Source organism: Myxine glutinosa, chromosome 2, assembly GCF_964187855.1.
Source record: "Myxine glutinosa chromosome 2, kmMyxGlut1.1, whole genome shotgun sequence".
Lineage (NCBI taxonomy): Eukaryota > Metazoa > Chordata > Myxini > Myxiniformes > Myxinidae > Myxine > Myxine glutinosa.
This window is the reverse complement of record NC_136262.1, coordinates 107,810,550-107,833,573: the sequence shown is the minus strand read 5'-3', so window position 1 is coordinate 107,833,573 and position 23,024 is coordinate 107,810,550. Positions and strand designations below refer to the sequence as shown.

General features: G+C 42.3%; 1 protein-coding gene across 3 annotated transcripts in view; it reads left to right on the top strand.

Annotated features, from left to right (window-relative positions):
* The window catches only part of LOC137421438 (zinc finger protein ZFPM2), a 125,127-nt gene that overhangs the window by 20,527 nt on the left and 81,576 nt on the right, over window positions 1–23,024 (top strand). For 2 of the 3 annotated variants that reach the window (XM_078771395.1, XM_068107506.2), the window contains exon 3: window positions 427–513. The exons of the other annotated variant lie outside the window; for it this stretch is intronic. In XM_078771395.1, the coding sequence (XP_078627521.1) occupies window positions 498–513 (16 nt within the window). In that variant the 5' untranslated portion in view covers window positions 427–497. The remainder of the gene's footprint in view (window positions 1–426; window positions 514–23,024) is intronic. 3 annotated transcript variants of the gene reach the window in all.

Genomic DNA, 23,024 nt, shown 5'->3' with positions numbered 1-23,024 from the left:
ATAATTTGCTAACTAGTATCCCCACCCAGGTTATACTATCCTCTTCAACTAACGTATCAAACAAGCCTGGCTACACCATTGTTGGACTGTCGGTGTTGTAAAAACAAAATGTCCACTGGTCCATCTACTTATCATCTGTCTCTCTTGTCATTGGTTTTATGCAATCACATTCTCAATGCATCAGCAACACAGATTGTGGGGCAGCATGACCAACTCTCACAAATAAAAAGAAGGGACAGTCAGGCAGGGGCCATGGGGGCCCCTGTTACCCCCCTCATGGGGTGAAGAGGCAGTTCCCCTTGGAGGGAGTCAGGAAGCAAAGGCTCCCCGATGTTTTGAGTTTTTAAGTAAGTTATGAGGTTTAGGTAGTAAAATGGACCTGATATGGCTTTTACTGCATGCTAAGGTCACACTGTGTGTGTACAGGCCAGCTGTGTCATGGCGCTTGGCATCAAGACCGAAATTAGCAAGCCAAAAATACTGAGAGTACGGATCAAATGACGTCCTGGGAAGGTATGAAACTACTTTGGTGGGTACTACCTTGAACACCACCTAATCGACCTCAGTCAAGCCACCTGAGAGTACAAAACTCCCTCACTCTCTTCAATCCCACTCCTCCCTCCAGGTCTTTAAAACAGCTGTTCACCACCATCTCTTATCTTCCCCAATCCAAAACCTTGATCTTTTCTACCCCCGCTAATTTCACCCCAAATCCACTTTTTTGAAATACCAACTGCTTTCCTGGAAGTCCTTGGTGTCCTTGCGTTTTATACCTATCCTGCCTCCCCCCAAGCCCTCTCCCTCCCACACATCTCCCGATGTCCCTGCTCTCAAAATGTTGTGTTTGTGTGCTTCCTCCCCATCTTGTCTGCCGCTCCCCTTTTTATATACTTTGTTTGCTTGTTTGTTTGATTTGTTTGTTTGATAAATGTTAGCTCTTTCACGAGCCTCGATTCTGTATACAAAAAATATATATATATATATATATGCCAGACCATGTGACATCAGGGAGGTCTTCAGTAAGCTCTTGGCGAGCAGAGTAGTTCGATTATTTACAGATGATTAGATTTTGAAATTTGGAGTGATTATTGGAGTTGCTCAAACGTTTATCTTTGAGTTACCCTCTAACATATCTCTGACTCGGTGTAACGAAAGTCGTTCTCTTTGGAACGCTCTGCAGTTACCTGAACATTGGTTAAAGTAACTCGGTGCCGTTCACAACAGAATTAGGGACTTTGAGTGAATCCGAAACTCCGCTCGGTTCCACATCGAGTCGTGCCAAGTTTTACGTATGAGTTCCGTCTTCTGTACTCGTCAGCGCATGATTTGATGAGCCTTTTTTTTTTTTTGATCGGCGCTGGATGTAGAAGTTCAGTTTTGTACCACTGGCTTTTTTGGGGGTACCGAAAAAGTGGTTTACAGGAAACCAGTGCTGGAAAAACCATATCAAACCGACAATCAGAACTGATGCTCGGCCGCGTTAACAAACATGTCGTATGTGGCGCACACTGTGTGCCTGTAGCAAGAGGCAAGCTTTTAAAGCTTGTTCTTACCAGCATATCCCTATGGTGAAAAAGAACAACCACAGGATTAGGATTACATTATGGTTGTAGCAACTGCACCCCTCGGGCACCAAACGTTGCTGCTCTGTAACTGCGATGTGTTGTCCTGGTACAATCTAGGGCATTGTCCATTACATTCAACTACCTCAACCACTCCACAGCAGCTGCTCCCAAACAAACCCTAACATGCACTCCCTTAACCAGCTGAGTTAGATCGATGAGAATAAATGGATGATGGTGTTAAGCTCCTCGTACCTGCACCTTTTCCATGGTTAAGGTCCCATGGAACTCATTGGCCTTCTTTGTATGAGTTTGTTATTCCTCCTTTTAACTGTATTAAACGCACATAATTTATAACACTTACAATCAATAACTCTCGTGCATATATATACTCACTGCTACCTCCCACACACTTGACCTGTGATACACCTTTTTTTTTCCGACATATTAACTTTCAAGCAATTGAGGTACTGCATTAACATGAATTAATTATTCATGAGGGGGACAGACGAGTAATATCTAAGTTAACTCGCTTTCATTTTTCAACTTCATTACTATTGGCACACCATGGTTCAATTTGGTTACTATTGGCACGATGGTCGAACTTGGTTACTATTGGCACTATGGTTCAACTTAGTTAATATTGGCACACTATGGTTCAATTTGGTTACTATTGGCACTATGGTCGAACCTGGTTACTATTGGCACTATGGTTGAACCTGGTTACTATTGGCACTATGGTTCAACTTGGTTAATATTGGCAAACTATGGCTGAACTTGGTTACTATTGGCACGATGGTTCAACTTGGTTAATATTGGCACTATGGTTGAACTTGGTTACTATTGGCAAACTATGGCTCAACTTGGTTACTATTGGCACTATGGTTGAACTTGGTTACTATTGGCAGATGATGGTTCATTTTGGTTTTTATTTGCACTTTGGTTGAACTTGGTTATGATTGCCACACCATGGTTCAATTTGGTTACTATTGGCACTATGGTTCAACTTGATTAATATTGGCACTATGGTTGAACTTGGTTACTTTTGGCAGACTATGGCTCAATTTGGTTACTATTGGCACTATGGTTCAACTTGGTTAATATTGGCAAACTATGGCTCAACTTGGTTACTATTGGCACTATGGTTGAACTTGGTTACTATTGGCAGATGATGGTTCAATTTGGTTACTATTTGCACTATGGTTCAACTTAGTTAATATTGTCACACTATGTTGCAACTTGGTTAATATTGGCACACTATGGTTCAATTTGGTTACTATTGGCACAATGGTTGAACTTGGTTAATATTGGCACACTATGGTTCAACTTAGTTAATATTGGTACACTATGGTTCAACTTGGTTAATATTGGCACACTATGGTTCAATCTGGTTAATATTGGCACACTATGCCTCAACTTGGTTAATATTGGCACACTATGGTTCAATTGGGTTACTATTGGCACTATGGTTGAACTTCGTTACTATTGGCACTATGGTTCAACTTAGTTAATATTGGCACACTATGGTTCAACTTGGTTACTATTGGCACTATCGTTCAACTTGGTTACTCTTGGCACACAATGGTTCAATTTGGTTGTGATTCGCACTATGGTTCAACTTGGTTAATATTGGCACTATGGCTCAACTTGGTTACTATTGGCACACTATGGTTCAATTTGGTTACTATTGGCACTATGGTTCAACTTGGTTAATATTGGCACACTATGGCTCAACTTGGTTACTATTGGCACTATGGTTCAACCTGGTTAATATTGGCAAACTATGGCTCAACTTGGTTACTCTTGGCACTATGGTTGAACTTGGTTACTATTGGCAGATGATGGTTCAATTTGGTTACTATTTGCACCATTGTTGAACTTGATTATGATTGGCACTATGGTTCAACTTGGTTAATATTGGCAAACTATGGCTCAACTTGGTTAATATTTGTACTCTGGTTCAACTTGGTGAATTTGGTACTATGTCTCAACTTGGTTAATATTGGCACTATGGTTCAGCTTGGTTAATATTTTCACTATGGGTCAACTTGGTTAATATTGGTACTCTGGTTCAACTTGGTTAATATTTTCACTATGGGTCAACTTGGTTAATATTGGTACTCTGGTTCAACTTGGTTAATTTTGGTACTATGGCTCTACTTGGTTAATATTGGCACTATGGTTCAGCTTGGTTAATATTTGTACTCTGGTTCAACTTTGTTAATGTGTGTACTCTGGTTCAACTTGGTTAATATTGGTACTATGGTTCAACTTGGTTGCAACATGGGTTGGATGCCAGCACCTAGGGTTGCCATGTACACTGGGCTGGATTACCACGTTCTATAACTAGGCCCAGGCCTTTGGCCCAAAATAATGGGCAAAAAAAAAACAATTTGTGTATATATATATTATATATATATATATATATATATATATATATATATATATATATATATATATATACTAGACGACCCATGACCCGTTGGGTCAATGTTATTATATATAATTAAGGGGTTACCATGGTTACAGTGGGGGTCAAAGGTCAACCTATGGCGAAGATATATCATTTTCTCACACTTTCTAATAGAGAGGCAAAATGCCATATATAACTAAATTTACTGGTTCTAATTGCTTTTATTTATCAATCCTCACATAGAAGAGCAGTTTTTAGTAATGAGCAGTGAGGAGAAGACCCCTCAGCCAATGATGCCACCCCGCAGCCAATGATGTGACCCCTCAGCCAATGATGCTACCCCTCAGCCAATGATGCTACCCCTCAGCCAATGATGCCACCCCGCAGCCAATGATGTGACCCCTCAGCCAATGATGCTACCACTCAGCCAATGATGTGACCCCTCAGCCAATGATGCTACACCTCAGCCAATGATGCCACCCCTCAGCCAATGATGCTACCCCTCAGCCAATGATGTCGCCCCTCAGCCAATGATGCCACCCCGCATCCAATGATGCCACCCCGCATCCAATGATGCCACCCCGCATCCAATGATGCCACCCCGCATCCAATGATGCCACCCCTCAGCCAATGATGCCACCCCTCAGCCAATGATGTCACCCCTCAGCCAATGATGTCACCCCTCAGCCAATGATGTCGACCCTCAGCCAATGATGCCGCCCCTCAGCCAATGATGTCGCCCCTCAGCCAATGATGTCGCCCCTCAGCCAATGATGTCGCCCCTCAAAGCCAATGATGTCGCCCCTCAGCCAATGATGCTACACCTCAGCCAATGATGCTACCCCTCAGCCAATGATGCTACCCCTCAGCCAATGATGCTACCCCTCAGCCAATGATGCTACCCCTCAGCCAATGATGCCACCCCTCAGCCAATGATGCTACCCCTCAGCCAATGATGTGACCCCTCAGCCAATGATGCTACACCTCAGCCAATGATGCTACCCCTCAGCCAATGATGCTACCCCTCAGCCAATGATGCTACCCTTCAGCCAATGATGCTACCCCTCAGCCAATGATGCTACCCCTCAGCCAATGATGTGACCCCTCAGCCAATGATGCTACACCTCAGCCAATGATGCTACCCCTCAGCCAATGATGCTACCCCTCAGCCAATGATGCTACCCCTCAGCCAATGATGCTACCCCTCAGCCAATGATGCTACCCCTCAGCCAATGATGCTACCCCTCAGCCAATGATGCTACCCCTCAGCCAATGATGCTACCCCTCAGCCAATGATGCTACCCCTCAGCCAATGATGCTACCCCTCAGCCAATGATGCCACACCTCAGCCAATGATGCCACCCCTCAGCTAATGATGTCGCCCCTCAGCCAATGATGTCACCCCTCAGCCAACGATGTCGCCCCTCAGCCAATGACGTGACCCCTCAGCCAATGATGCTACCCCTCAGCCAATGATGCTACCCCTCAGCCAATGATGCTACCCCTCAGCCAATGATGTCGCCCCTCAGCCAATGATGTCGCCCCTCAGCCAATGATGTCGCCCCTCAGCCAATGATGTCGCCCCTCAGCTAATGATGTCGCCCCTCAGCCAATGATGTCACCCCTCGGCCAACGATGTCGCCCCTCAGCCAATGACGTGACCCCTCAGCCAATGATGCTACCCCTCAGCCAATGATGCTACCCCTCAGCCAATGATGTCGCCCCTCAGCCAATGATGTCGCCCCTCAGCCAATGATGTCGCCCCTCAGCCAATGATGTCGCCCCTCAGCCAATGATGTCGCCCCTCAGCCAATGATGTCGCCCCTCAGCCAATGATGTCGCCCCTCAGCCAATGATGTCGCCCCTCAGCCAATGATGTCGCCCCTCAGCCAATGATGTCGCCCCTCAGCCAATGATGTCGCCCCTCAGCCAATGATGTCGCCCCTCAGCCAATGATGTCGCCCCTCAGCCAATGATGTCGCCCCTCAGCCAATGATGCTACCCCTCAGCCAATGATGCTACCCCTCAGCCAATGATGTCGCCCCTCAGCCAATGATGTCACCCCTCAGCCAATGATGTCGCCCCTCAGCCAATGATGTCGCCCCTCAGCCAATGATGTCGCCCCTCAGCCAATGATGTCGCCCCTCAGCCAATGATGTCGCCCCTCAGCCAATGATGCTACACCTCAGCCAATGATGCTACCCCTCAGCCAATGATGCTACCCCTCAGCCAATGATGCTACACCTCAGCCAATGATGCCGTCCCTCAGCCAATGATGTCGCCCCTCAGCCAATGATGTCACCCCTCAGCCAATGATGCCGCCCCTCAGCCAATGATGTCGCTCCTCAGCCAATGATGTCGCTCCTCAGCCAATGATGTCGCTCCTCAGCCAATGATGTCGCCCCTCAGCCAATGATGTCGCCCCTCAGCCAATGATGTCGCCCCTCAGCCAATGATGTCACCCCTCAGCCAATGATGCTACACCTCAGCCAATGATGCTACCCCTCAGCCAATGATGCTACCCCTCAGCCAATGATGCTACCCCTCAGGCAATGATGCTACCCCTCAGCCAATGATGCTACCCCTCAGCCAATGATGCTACCCCTCAGCCAATGATGCTACCCCTCAGCCAATGATGCTACCCCTCAGCCAATGATGCCACCCCTCAGCCAATGATGGTACCCCTCAGCCAATGATGCGACCCCTCAGCCAATGATGCTACACCTCAGCCAATGATGCTACCCCTCAGCCAATGATGCTACCCCTCAGCCAATGATGCTACCCCTCAGCCAATGATGCTACCCCTCAGCCAATGATGCTACACCTCAGCCAATGATGCTACCCCTCAGCCAATGATGCTACCCCTCAGCGAATGATGCTACCCCTCAGCCAATGATGCTACCCCTCAGCCAATGATGCTACGCCTCAGCCAATGATGCTACCCCTCAGCCAATGATGATGATGATGCTACCCCTAGACGACCCATGACCCGTTGGGTCAATGTCAGTTAGATATGAGAATAGAACTAAAGCGAACGCTGGACATCATCAGGGAGATTATTTGGGCCAGCAAGCCATAAGGCTCACCTCTCCAGCGTTCTAAATCATTTACCTGTGACACGTGATTTCGGCCCTTATCTCCGATCACGTTGACGGAAATCACCACAGCATATCGTCAAGATCCCTCCAAAAGGCTCGTCTTTGTCACATACATCACGCAACGTGCGATCCACAGCCTCGAAACTCTCTCTCCTGATCATAGGACACTCATCCCACACGATGAGTTTTATACTTCGAAAGAGGTCTGCGATAGTGGAATTTTTATCGATGTTGCATACGCCATCTTCCCTCGGTGTCAGAGGGATTTGGAACCTTGAGTGTGCTGTTCTTCCACCAGGCATGAGGGTAGCAGCTATGCCAGATGAGGCCACCCCAGGGGCAACTTCTCCACTCGCTCTCACTTTAGAGAGAATCAGGTTAATAAGAAACGTCTTCCCTGTGCCTCCAGGCGCGTCAATGAAAATCATTGATGATTGATTCGTGCGGATGTTGCTATTCGCGTCCATAGACGTGAGGTGTGATTCGTTGTCCGCGTCCGTAGCGCCGTCGGAGGGTTGATACGACATTCTTCCTGCAAATAGTATTGTGTTTGTGCTATCGTTTTGCCGATCATCAAATGACAAATGAATTACATTGTGAAAATTAAAGATTTCAAATAAACCTATTTAAAGTGTATGCGCATATAAATAATTTTAAAAATCGAAGAAATATCTCTCGGTAATTTCCTGAAACATATTTTACTTCCGGGTAATAATGTTGAATGAAATGACGAAGATATATACTGTATGCCTGTTATTTTAGGCGGTGTATTTTCGTATATCAACGTGGCGCGATTTTTAAAATATATCTCTGCAATTTCCCGTGTGTGCGTGAATGCTCTCAATTATTTCTTTTACCGATTCTAAAACCATCGATAAAAATGAAATCGGATGGCGACTTAGATTGAAGATAAAGGCGTGAAACAGACTCAATGGCCTTGAAGATACAAGCCTTTCAGAATTCATTTTGTTCTATAAACGGAAACTTTCATCGGACTTTCTTCCCGTTTTTTTTCAACCGAGTCTAAAACTATGTTAGCGACTGTGAAAAATGAAATGATATATCGAATTTGATTTTAAATAAAACTGAGAGAGAGAGCAAGACACCACGGGCCTACAAAACAGGCCTCAAAGCTATGCGAGTTAATAAAATGGTGGATGGGTAAGTCTCTCTACTCTCTCAAAGGGGTAAGCCACGCCCCGGACTGATCGAATGTTACATACAAACACGCAAGATTTCAATTTTATAATTATATATATATATATATACAGTGTATATATATATATATATATACAGTGGAACCTTGACTTACGAGTGCCCCAACTTACGAGTTTTTCGAGATACGAGCCGTCGCTCCGGCAGTTTATTGCTTTGAGATGCGAGCCGAGATCCGAGTTACGAGCTTTCGCCACCCGGTCACGTGGTTATCTTGCCGTTCAAGTACGTATCTCTGTCGTATAGCGATGCATTTTTTTTTTCGCATTTTGGTTATTTCGAGTTCACGCCGCCAGGTGGGTTCTGGTCACGTGGTTATCTTGCCGTTCAAGTACAGTACGTATCTCTGTCGTATAGCGATGCATTTTAGTTTTCGCATTTTGGTTATTTCGAGTTCACGCCGCCAGGTAGGTTCTGGTCACGTGGTTATCTTGCCGTTCAAGTACAGTACGTATCTCTGTCGTATAGCGATGCATTTTAGTTTTCGCATTTTGGTTATTTCGGAAAATTTCATGTTCATGTCGAACATTTCATGTTCATGTTCATGTTTTCATGTTCATGCCATGCCAGGCCACAACTTGTTCAGAGTGCCGGCGATAGCTCGCCTTCTCTTTGTGGAAAACACGGTGAGATCCTTAACATCCAACAACTAATGGGACGCAAACGGGGCGCCCAGTTTAGCGGTACACACATTGATGAATCACCCTGCCTGTGATTCACCCATGACAGGTTATAGCTGGGTCGGGATTCAAACCCAGGCTGGACAGTTTAGACTTTAGAGTCAAGTGTGCGTACCTCCAGTCCAGGCCATCCTGCCAACTTGTATGCTGCATACAGGTGAAATATAAAGCGCGAGATATTTTTATATATACTGTATATTTAAAAAAAAATTGGTGTGGTTTTTGGCGGGCTGGAACGGATTAATAGCATTTCAATGCATTTCAATGGGGAAATTTGATTTGAGATACGAGCAATTTGAGTTACGAGCTCGGTCACGGAACGAATTAAACTCGTAAGTCAAGGTTCCACTGTATATATATATATATACAGTGTATATATATATATATACAGTGTATATATATATATATATATATATACTTTTTTTTTTTTTTTTTTTTTTTTTTTTTTTTTGAGTGTCCTGTGTCGGAGTGACGCTCCGACCAGGATTGTGCCCAATAGTTAAGAAACTGCTTCGGCAGCCATATGGCAGTCTTAAGTGTCTTTTGGTCCCTCTGGATCTTTAAGGGTCTTTTGGGTCTTTTGGATCCTCTGGGCCTTTAACGGTATTTTGTATCTTTGGGGTCTTTTAAGGGTCTTTTGTATCTTCGGAGTGTTTGGGGTGTTTTGGGCCTTTGGGGTGTTTTGGGCCTTTAGGGTGTTTTGGGTCTTTGGTGTGTTTTGGGTCTTTGGGGTGTTTTGGGTCTTTGTGGTCTTTTAGATCTTCGGGGTCTTTTCGGTCTTCGGGGTCGTTTGGGTCTTCAAGGTCCTCTGGGTCTTAATGGGTATTTTAGGTATTTGGGGTATTTTGGGTCTTTGCAGTCTTCAAGGGTATTTTGGGTCTTTAGGAGTATTGGTGATCTTAAGGGACTTAAAGGGTCACATCAAAGGTCTGAGGGGTCTCAGCAGTCTAAAGAGTCAAAAGGTATATTCCAACAGCACGTAATTAAGAGTTCACGGACTGTGTTTTTTGGGTGGTATTTTAAGTTGAAGAAGAAGACGTTTTGGTCACAAATAAACAAACAAACATAAGCGTATCCTCTTGGTAAGCCGTGACGTAATGCGCCGCGTCATAATTCTGTTTCCGGGTCCAAACACGGAAATGGAGCCTGTGACACTTTTCACTATGGCCAACTGCTTTTCTAATATGTATAATATGTTTAATAGTATAAAAGTAGTATGTAGTATGAAGGCAGTATGTAGTATGAAGGTAGTAAGTATATAGATAGTAAGTTGTTGATAGTAAGTATGTAGATAGTAAGTATGTAAGTAGTAAGTATGTAAGTAGTAAGTATGTAGTTGCAGTAGTTGCATGCAGCTAATATGTATCTTGGTAGTATGTATGTCTGTAGTACGTATGTTGGTAGTATGTATGTCGTGGTAGTATGTATGTCGTGGTAGTATGTATGTCGTGGTAGTATGTATGTCGTGGTAGTAGTAGTATGGAGGTAGTATGTATGTAGGTAGTATGCATGTAGTAGTAGTATGTAGGTAGTATGTATGTCGGTATTATGTATGGTATGTAGGTAATATGTATGTAGGTAATATGTATGTAGGTAGTATGTATGTAGGTAGTAAGAATGTAGGTAGTAAGAATGTAAGAAGTATGTATGTCAGTAGTATTTATGTAGGTAGTATATGTAGGTAGTATGTATGTAGGTAGTAAGTATTGTGTAGCAAGTATGTAAGTAGTATTATGTAGTGGTATTAGTGGTATGTAGATATTATGTATGTAGGTAGTAAGTATGTAGGTATTATGTATTGAGGTAGTATACATGCAGGTAGTATGTAGGTAGTATGTATGTAGGTAGTAGTATTTTGTGGTATTATGAAGTGGTAGTAGTATGTAGTGGAAATAGTAGTAGTTGTAGTGCCAAGTTGTCATAGTATGTCGTAGTAGTAGTAGTAGTAGTAGTCGTAGTAGTAGTGGTCGTAGTATGTAGTAGTAGTATGTTGTATTAGTAGTAGTATGTTGTAGTAGTATAAGTATGTTGTGGTAGTATTAGTATGTTGTGGTAATATGTAGTATGTTGTAGTAGTAGTATGCAGTTTGTTGTAGTAGTAGTATGTAGTTTGTTGTAGTAGTAGTATGTTGTAGTAGTAGTATGTTGTAGTAGTAGTATGTAGTATGTTGTAGTATGTAGTAGTAGTATGTTGTAGTCGTAGTATGTAGTAGTAGTATGTTGTAGTCGTAGTATGTAGTATGTTGTAGTAGTAGTATGTTGTAGTAGTAGTATGTTGTAGTAGTAGCATGTAGTATGTTGCAGTAGTAGTATGCAGTTTGTTGTAGTAGTAGTAGTATGTAGTATGTTGTAGTAGTAGTATGTTGTAGTAGTAATAGTATGTTGTAGTAGTATAAGTATGTTGTAGTAGTATAAGTATGTTGTGGTAGTATTAGTATGTTGTGGTAGTATTCGTATGTTGTAGTCGTAGTATGTTGTATTAGTATGTTGTAGTATTAGTATGTTGTAGTATTAGTATGTTGTAGTATGTTGTGGTCGTAGTAGTAGTAGTATGTTGTAGTATGTTGTAGTAGTATGTGGTATGTTGCAGTAGTAGTATGTGGTATGTTGCAGTAGTAGTTAGTTGTAGTAGTAGTAGTATGTAGTATGTTGTAGTAGTAGTAGTATGTTGTAGTAGTAGTAGTATGTTGTAGTTGTAGTAGTATGTTGTAGTATGTGGTATGTTGCAGTAGTAGTATGTTGTAGTAGTAGTAGTAGTATGTTGTAGTAGTATGTGGTATGTTGCAGTAGTTGTATGTAGTATGTTGTAGTAGTAGTAGTATGTTGTAGTATGTGGTATGTTGCAGTAGTAGTATGTTGTAGTAGTAATAGTATGTTGTAGTATTAGTATGTTGTAGTAGTATGTGGTATGTTGCAGTAGTTGTATGTAGTATGTTGTAGTAGTAGTAGTAGTAGTATAGTGTCGTATGTAGTATGTTGTAGTAGTAGTATGTAGTTTGTTGTAGTAGTGGTAGTATGTTGTCGTAGTAGTAGTATGTAGTATGTTGTATGTAGTAGTAGTATGTTGCCACTTCAGCCTTTGTTTTTCATTAGCAGGAAATCGGTAGAAAGACGGTTCTTGGTTGGTTTCTGATCTATTTACACATCCAGGAACGCAACACTCCGGCATGACCGAGCACTTTTCTCACTGAGTCCAGCTGGTGTTTGGCTCCAGTGGTTTGTTTGGACCCGGAAGCAGAATTATGACGCGCGCGTTACGTCACACTTACCAAGAGGATACGTTTGCTCTATTATAAGAATATATATATATATATATATATATATATATATATATATATATATATATATACCTCTTTTTTTACATTTTAATAATATATACACTTGTACAGCAAAAAAAATAATATCTGTGACTTCATGGGGCTGACACAATCCGTGAATTTTCACACCCGGTTCTCTCCCAATGGCAAATGTTCCCTCTGGATTTGGTAATGACCAACTTCCCCGACAATGTATTTAACAGGAAATATAACATGTTCATTAAACGGGAAATATTAACAGGCAGATAGCCCTACATGTGCACGTGAGATGCTAAAGAAGATGAGGGATCTCAGCCTGTCTAATTCGTTCCCCAACGTTGACATTTGTCTCATCGAGAATGTACCTGTGCATCCCTGTGTCGAACTGCTCAGGGGAAAGATATTTGTCAGTCCTGAAATGTGTGAAGAATCATCTGCGATCGGCAATGGCCACAAAAGACTGAATGCCATTAGCTTACTTGCAATTGACAACACATTCATGACATCCCTGTCATTTGATGACATTGTCGAGGAATTCTCCATCAGCAGGACAGACAGAGGGTTCTGTACCATCAAACAGTTAAGAAATGATTAATTACTGGTAATTAATTATGTATCGATTACTTATTTATGGATTATAATTAATTAACCCAAAAAGTTCTGGATTTACTGGTTAGTAGCCTAGAAATGCTTTTTTGTCATTGGCTTTTGTCCACAAATTAGAATCAAACTTTCACAAGTTACCCCGGGTATTGTACATTGTAAGAAAGGTCATGATTCGTTCCTTGGGATGACGTCAGTTTGAACTCATTTGCATACAAATAGTGGCTAGAACACGCCCATATAATGACCATATTTGATAGGCCATGATCGTGGCTGGTCAACCTGTGCGTATTGGTCACGATCATGGCCCGACACGCTTTATGGGTTAAGTAGTTTACAGTCACTCTGTGCGTGCTCCATCCTGACTCGCTAGCCCTCTGTGTTGTAATGCGTTTGGGATAGGAATGATTTGTTTCATATCTGTGCGTGCGGTAATTAGGGAAGAGGGGGGGCCCAAAAGGATCTTGGGCCTAGGGCCCATGGACCGACTGTTTAATCCGGCCGTGTGTGTACAGCATGGTAGCAATTGGTAACAGGGCACCAAACAAAAGTGAACTGGAGAGTTAATTGAACACGTTACCCTATGCCGTGTTGAAGTATACACTTCAACTTAAATGAAATAATGATTTTAAAGATCGTTTAAAAAAAATCTGCAACTTTATCACTATTGAAGCGCAGTCTTATACACCAACCTTATTTAACATGTCCAAGTACTGCTAAACAGAAGGACTTTGAAAGTGCCAAAAAGGTGATTTGTGCTTTACAGTGTTCAAGTATAGAATTCAATATCTATATAATAATAGCGTAAGGACTCGACTTTGTTATCCCTTTTACGCCGCACCCAGTGACCCGATGCCCACGGCACTAATGGATTTACGATCTACGAACCACTCTCTTTGTTTATCACGTACAGACATACTCGAAAAATCTGAATTAGCCGACGTTGGGGCCCAAAAGCATCTGATTAACTGCCGATACGACGCCATCTTACGACGCCATCGTATTGGCGTCTGCTGGGCGAAGGCGAAGCAAGCCGTCCGCTGATTGGACAGGCGAAGGCGAAAGCAAGCCGTCTACTGAGTGGACAATCCAGAGCATGCATTTGTGCCGGTGTCGGCGATCATTGTTCATATACGCACTCTTCATTCTCATCTTTCTTCCTAACTCTTACTCGGACAAGCAAATCCCCTATGCCATCCATTATGGTACACTCTATCCATACACCACATCCTCCCTTCCGTGGATGTTCCACGGGTTTCGACTAGTGATAAAATAAAGACAGTAAAGATCGTAAAAATTAATTATTTCCAGAATTTAACGCCATTTTACCACCAGTGACGCAGTGTCTTTTACACCACCCTATCTATCTAACAGGTTACATTAGTTCTTCATGCCTGTTGTTTATGTCATTTATGAGGTCCTTAAAAAGTGTAAGTTTCCTGTTTGGAATGATTTCCAATTTTGTTTGACTGCCCGACAGGCAGACAGAGTGCAAATATTATCTTGCTCCTCTTTGTACATGTGCGATCGGGACGGATTCAGATACAAAGTACTGCTATAACTACAGGTTTGTGTTCCGATTCGTGTCCACAATATAACATTCAATTTAAATGAAGTTGTTAATACTTCATAAACTGACGTTTGTGGACAGACAGATGGACGAACATGAACCAGTTGCTTTTTGCTTCACGTGCGCAGCGTAATAAGCTGTGTACAGATGTTTACACAGAGAACAGAATCTCTGGCAATGTTTTTTAATGGAGAACTAACAGAAGTACCCAGTGTTGCCGGGTGGGGGTGGGGGGGAAGGCGGAGGGGAGGGGGGGAGAGGGAGGAGGGGGAGGGGATGGGGGGAAGATGGGGGGAGAGGGAGGAGGGGGAGGGGATGGGGGGAAGATGGGGCGGAGGGAGGGGGAGAGGGGTGAAGTGGAGGAGGCAAGAGAGGAAGGGGGCTCATATATATGCTGGTGGGTGAATGTCGCTCACGTTTCTGAGTTAAATGTGTTGCAGATCAGGAAGAAGAAGAAGAAGCTGTACTACCCAAATTCGTACACTTCTGGAATTGTTTGATTTATTTGTATTCAAATGTCTGGTGATTGTTTTGTATTTATTTATGCGAATGTGTACTTGTATATAACTGTCATTAATTTTAAAAGGCCTCGGCACGATCGAGCTATTTTTCTTTTTTTTCTTTTTTACTCCAAAAAAGCGCTTTTTTTTCCATAATTTTTTTTTTTTTTTTGCCTAAAACACTCCCAGGCACTCACTGATGAACCTCTGATAATTTGACGAAGGTCCGTTAAGCCAACTCTGAGAAAAATGGTGACAGACAGACAGACACAGAGACAGACACAGACAGACATCTCTCTTATATAGTAGATATACATTTTTAAAAATTTATATTTGTGGAAATCAATTGCTTTTGCATTCTGAAATTATTTCAGATGAGGTAATATTACAATAGCTCAAGCAAGAAAGCTATACATCTGTTTTCCCATTTTGTTTAAGTCTTCAGGTGTAACTGCCACTTTTGAATTGCTCGTGGACCTGATGTACATCAAGTACGTCACTCCAGCATAATCGGCCACTTTCTGACTCGTGTACTACTATCGAGGGGTGGAAACCCGTTTATTCATGCAGCCTTGGCTGGGGTACGAATGTGCTCAAAAGGTCACATGTGCCTGGCAAGGGTAATCGTCCAACTGTTACCTCCACGCAGTCCTCCCTGGGTAATGGGAACCACAGCAGCTCACTGGTGATTGGGGTGTGCCAGTATAAAATAACTCCCTGTGCCCCCAGCTATGGGTTCAATAGCAAAAAGTCCTTAATGGTGAATCAGGAGGAAGAAGAGTTAAAACTCTCAACAACAGAGACGGCGGAGGAAGGCATGCACGGTGGACTGGACGTGCATTTAAGGCGAAATCCAACAAAACATATTTTTGGCAGTCCACTGCACCCTGATGGATTACATGGTTGTCATGGATCTCCATGTCATTGGTTCAGACTCTGTCTGGCCAAGGGGGCAGAGTTGATTGAGGGTGCAGATACACCTCTCCAGAGGAAAAAAACGCTTCACATGCAAGCTTCATCCAGCCATTTTGCCTTCATTCTCATCTTCCTTCTCATCTTTTATCCCATATTTTCTCCATCTTCATCCACATCTTCATCCACATCCTCTGTCATCCTTATCCGCTATCATCCTCATCTTCATCCACATCCTCGATCATCCTCATCTTATTCAACAGCCTCTGTCAGTCTGTCATTCTCATCTTCATCCACATCCTCGATCATCCTCATCTTATTCAACAGCCTCTATCATCCTCATCTTCATCCACATCCTCTATCATCCTCATCTTCATCCACATCCTCGATCATCCTCATCTTATTAAACAGCCTCTATCATTCTCATCTTTTATCCCATCTTTTCTCCATCTTCATCCTAATCTTTTATCCTTATCTTCAGCCTCATCTTCAGTCTCATTCTCTGTCATCCTTATCCTCCATCATCCTCATCATTTATCCTCATCTTCATCGTCATCCTCTATCATCCTTATTCTCTATCCTCATCCTCATCTTCATCCACATCCTCATCTTCATCCACATCCTCTATCATACTCATCTTTATCAACATCCTCTGTCATCCTCATCCTTTATCTCATAATTTATCCTGATCTTCATCCTCATCCTCTATCATCCCCATCCTCTCTCATTCTCATCTTCATCCTCATCTTCATTCACATCCTCTATCATACTCATCTTCATCCACATCCTCTATCATCCTCATCTTCATCCACATCCTCTATCATCCTCATCTTCATCCACATCCTCTATCATCCTCATCCTCTATCATCCTCATCTTCATCCACATCCTCTATCATCCTCATCTTTTATCTCATATTTTATCTCATCTTTATCCTCATCTTCATCCTCAACCTCTATCATCCTTATCCTCTATCACCCTCATCTTCATTGACATCCTCTATCATCCTCGTCTTTTATCTCATCATTTATTCTCATCTTCATCCTCATATTTTATCTCATCTTTTATCCTCATCTTCATCCTCATATTTTATCTCATCATTTATTCTCATCTTCATCCTCATATTTTATCTCATCTTTTATCCTCATTTTCATCCTCAACCTCTATCATCCTTATCCTCTTTCATCCTCATCTTCATTGACATGCTCTATCATCCTCATCTTCATCCCCATCCTCTATCATCCTCATCATTTATCTCATCATTTATCCTCATCTTTATCCTCAACCCCTATCATCCTTATCTTTGATCTTATCATTTATCCTCATCTTCATCCTCATCTTTTATCTCATCTTTTATCCTCATCTTCATCCTCAACCACTATCATCCATATGCTCTATCATACTCATCTTCATCCCCATCCTCTATCATCCTCATCATTTATCTCATCATTTATCCTCATCTTCATCCTCATCTTTTATCGCATTTTTATCCTCATCTTCATCCTCAATCACTATCATCCTCATCTTCATTGACATGTTCTATCGTCCTCATCTTTGTCCACATAATCTATCATCCTCATCTTCATCCACAACCTCTATCATCCTCATCTTCATTGACATGCTCTATTGTCCTCATGTTCATCCACATCCTCCATCATCCTCATCTTCATCCACAACCTCTATCATCCTCATCTTCATTGACATGCTCTATCGTCCTCATCTTTGTCCACATAATCTATCATCCTCATCTTCATCCACAACCTCTATCATCCTTATCTTCATCTACAACCTCTATCGTCCTCATCTTTGTCCACATAATCTATCATCCTCATCTTCATCCACAACCTCTATCATCCTTATCTTCATTGACATGCTCTATCATCCTCATCTTTGTCCACATAATCTATCATCCTCATCTTCATCCTTATCTTTATTGACATGCTCTAATGCTCTATCGTCCTCATCTTTGTCCACACAATCTATCGTCCTCATCTTTGTCCACATAATCTATCTTCCTCATCTTCATCCACAACCTCTATCATCCTTATCTTTATTGACATGCTCTATCGTCCTCATCTTTGTCCACATAATCTATCATCCTCATCTTCATCCACAACCTCTATCATCCTTATCTTCATTGACATGTTCTATCGTCCTCATCTTTGTCCACATAATCTATCATCCTCATCTTCATCCACAACCTCTATCATCCTTATCTTCATTGACATGTTCTATCGTCCTCATCATTGTCCACATAATCTATCATCCTCATCTTCATCCACAACCTCTTTCATCCTTATCTTTATTGACATGCTCTATCGTCCTCATCATTGTCCACATAATCTATCATCCTCATCTTCATCCACAACCTCTTTCATCCTTATCTTTATTGACATGCTCTATCATCCTCATCTTCATCCACAACCTCTACAATCCTCATCTTCATTGACATGTTCTATCGTCCTCATCTTTGTGCACATAATCTATCATCCTCATCTTCATCCACAACCTCTACAATCCTGATCTTCATTGACATGTTCTATCGTCCTCATCTTTGTCCACATAATCTATCATCCTCATCTTCATCCACAACCTCTATCATCCTCATCTTCATCTACAACCTCTATCGTCCTCATCTTTGTCCACATAATCTATCATGCTCATCTTCATCCTCAATCACTATCATCCTTATCTTCATTGACATGCTCTATCGTCCTCATCTTTGTCCACATAATCTATCATCCTCATCTTCATCTACAACCTCTATCGTCCTCATCTTTGTCCACATAATCTATCATCCTCATCTTCATCCACAACCTCTATCATCCTTATCTTCATCGACATGCTCTATCGTCCTCATCTTCATCCACAACCTCTATCATCCTTATCTTCATCTACAACCTCTATCGTCCTCATCTTTGTCCACATAATCTATCATCCTCATCTTTGTCCACATAATCTATCATCCTCATCTTCATCCACAACCTCTATCATCCTTATCTTCATCGACATGCTCTATCGTCCTCATCTTCATCCACAACCTCTATCATCCTTATCTTCATTGACATGTTCTATCGTCCTCATCTTTGTCCACATAATCTATCGTCCTCATCTTTGTCCACATAATCTATCATCCTCATCTTCATCCACAACCTATATCATCCTCCATCTTCTGCAAACTCCTGCTGCGAAAGACAAGTGATGGCAGGGGCATGCGAAGGTGATCACTGCGAGCCTTCAGTCGCAACTCTTCACGGAGCTGGTGCAGGCAAAATGGTTGCTTTGTGCTGGGAATTGAAGCAACAGCATAATTCGGCAGTGTTACGGGGTCCTCCCCTATCCCCTGGTCTCGGTAAACCTCCGAACCCCGAGAGGGTCCCCGGCAGAAAAATATGTTATTCTTTATTGAAATTAATCAATAATGAAACTCTCAATGAAACCATCAAATGAAACAATCAAATCAATAATGAAACCACACCAAGGGTTATGAACAAATATTATATTAAAAGCACACCAAAAAGCACCCTACAACAATGGGGGCAATCACCCCTGCAATCCAATCTTAAAGTGCAAGTAAAGTGACAATGTATATTGGGCCTTATTAGGGAGATTTATGTTCATTTTTAACATTTATTTGGCAATACACAATATTTAGTGATTATAGTTGACATAATTAGCATATTTTTGCCATTTTTCAACACATATCTTCATATGCAATAAACCGGAAGCGGTCGGCATTTTCCGGAATGTGACGTCACGAAAAGACTTCGCCTGCGAACAGATGATTTATCGCCATCACAAAGCTATCGCGTTGATTTGCCGTGTGATGTTTACCTGATTCTTTTTGGATGTATATATGTGTATGTGTGTGTGTGTGTGTGTGTGTGTGTGTGTGTGTGTGTGTGTGTGTGTGTGTGTGTGTGTGTGTATGTGTATATGTGTGTGGGTGTATATGTGTGTGTATGTGTATATATGTGTATATACAGTCACGTGAAAAAGTAAGTACACCCCATGTGAAGTTTTGACCTTTTCAACGTATTTCAACATACAGCTATTTGATCTTCATTTCAACAATATTGATATTTTAAAATGATATAAAATAACAAATATCATGAAAGATTTACATTTTGTAGTCCATTGTATATTTTAAATAAACATAAATGCAAATTTAGCATGTGGAAAAAGTAAGTACACCCCTACATTTATCACTTCAAATACGTAAAATTAGAATCAGGTGCACCAGCTCAGGTGCAAATGATTAGAACATCGTTGGAGAGGATCTTGGAGGAACCTGTCTTATATAAATCTCAGACATTTTGTTGGGTTTGCTCTTTGTTGTTGAAGTGTGCGGCGTCACCATGCCAAGATCAAAAGAGCTCTCTGAGGCCTTCAGAAAGAAGGTTATAGATGCCTACGAGTCTGGGAAGGGATTTAAAAAGATCTCCAAACAATTTGAAATGAATCATTCGACTGTCCGGAAGATCATCTACAAGTGGAGAAGATTCCAAACAGCTGCCAACTTGTTCAGGCCATGCCGCCCCAGCAAGTTCAGCCCGAGAGCAGACCGCAAGATGCTGAAATAAGTCTCCGAGAACCCCAGAATGTCATCACGGGACCTACAGGTAGCTCTCGTCACTGTTGATGTCAAAGTGCACAAGTCCACCACTAGAAAGAGGCTGCACAAATTTGATCTACATGGGAGGTGTGCCAGTAGGAAACCTTTGCTGTCCAGAAAGAACATCAGGGCAAGACTAAAGTTTGCCAATGAACACCGAGGCAAAGACCAACACTTCTGGAACAATGTGCTCTGGACAGTTGAGTCAAAGGTAGAGCTATTTGGCCACAGTACCAGAAGACATGTTTGGCGAAAACCAAAGACAGCATTTGACCATAAGAACCTGATACCAACTGTAAAGCATGGTGGTGGAAATATTATGGTTTGGGGCAGCTTTGCTGCATCAGGGCCTGGGCAGCTCACCATCATAGAATCCACTATGAATTCTTCATTGTGCCAGAGGGTGCTTGAGGATAATGTGAGGCCATCTTTCGGAAAGTTGAAGCTCAACCGAAGGTGGACCTTACAACATGACAATGACTCTAAACATACCAGTAAATCCACCAAGGAATGGCTGCAAAGAAAGAAATGGAGGGTTCTGGAATGGCCAAGTCAAAGCCCGGATCTAAATCCCATCGAGATGTTGTGGGGGGATTTGAAATGACCTGTACATGCAAGAAACCCCTCGAACATCGCACAGCTGAAAGAATTCTGCATGGAGGAGTGGGCAAACATTTCTCCCTGTCCATGTCAGAGACTGGTAAACAGTTATAAGAAAGGCCTACTTGAGGTTGTTTATGCCAAAGGGGGAAATACCACCTATTAGAGACAAGGGTGTACTTACTTTTTCCACATGTAAAATTTGCATTTATGTTTATTTAAATTATACAATGGACTACAAAATGTAAATGTTTCATGATATTTGTTATACTAGGGCATTGCCCGTACTATATCTATATCTAAAATTATATCCCCCCCCTCTATTTACATGAAATGGTTTGGTCCAAAGCGAACGGCTTCCGGAGTTTGGTAAAGAAATCGCCATCGCGTGCACAAACGCGCAGGAAAGCGAATGAATCGCAAATTCGTTTTTATTAGTTTTAAAACATAGTTTAACGCCAACATAGTTTGCAAACGTGAAATAAATGAATACGCTCTCAAATGTGCCATCCGAGGCAGAGTGTGTCCGCCACGTTCGGCACATGCGCTAGTTCGCTGCTCTCTGATTGGTTGAATCGTTTTTTGGACATAGCTCGGTAAGTAATTGTCCGATTAATATGAAACCTTGAAAAGGCACATCCTCGGGTCCCCAGCAATATACCTGGCAAGTTAAAAGTATATCGGACCCGTGGTTGTCGAGAAACAGCGGTCACAGACAAACAAACGTACAAACAGAGATTACTGGAATTATAGATAGATTATATCACTTTTATCTATCAATATTGTTGAAACTAGGGCATGCCCGTACTATATATATATCTAAAATTATATCCCCCCCCCCTCTATTTACATGAAATGGTTTGGTCCATGAAATGTTTTGGTCCATTCGCAACGCCAAAGCGAACGGCGAACGCTTTACATGAAATGGTTTGGTCCATGAAATGTTTTGGTCCATTCGCAACGCCAAAGCGAACGGCGAACGGCTTGCGAGTACAGTGACAATCCCCCCCCCCCCTCTATTTCCATGAAATGGTTTTAATTAGTTGTAAAACATAGTTTAACGCCAACATATGGCATGCACGTACCCGTACTATCCGTAATGGCGCACGCTCTCACAGGAGCTCCGGAAGGTCGCATATCGCAGGAAAGCGAAAGAATCGCAAATTCGTTTTAATTCGTTTTAAAACATAGTTTAACGCCAACATAGCGCCAACATAGTTTGCCGACGGGAAATAAATGAATACGCTCTCAAATGTGCCATCCGAGGCAGAGTGTGTTCGCCACGTTCGGCACACGTGATAGCTCGCTGCTCTCTGATTGGTTGAATCGTTTTTTGGACATAGCTCGGTAACTACTTCTGCGATTAATTTAAAACCTTGAAAAGGCACATCCTCGGGTCCCCACCAATATACCTGGCAAGTTTCAAGTATATCAGACCCGTGGTTGTCGAGAAACAGCGGTCACAGACAAACATACACACAGAGATTACTGGAATTATAGATAGACTAGGGCATGCCCGTACTATATATATATCTAAAATTATATCCCCCCCCCCTCTATTTACATGAAATGGTTTGGTGTATGAAATGTTTTGGTCCATTCGCAACGCCAAAGCGAACGGCGAACGCTTTACATGAAATGGTTTGGTTCATGAAATGTTTTGGTCCATTCGCAACGCCAAAGCGAACGGCGAACGGCTTGCGAGTACAGAACTGCTACCATCATCAAGTAGAAAGAGAAGAGAAAAAAAATGAAAAGGAAAAACATTCCAAACGGCGAGGGAAAACAACACGGCACGTCGACACAACAACGTGTCCTGTGATTGGCCGTACGTGGCTGCCAGTAGCTGCCCCCAAAAAAAAGCTTTCACCGTCCGGCGACTGAATTTAAGGGGAAAAATAAAACGCTCTTCGCTTAAAACAACGCCCTTCGCTCTGACTGAATTGGGACAATGTTTTTATG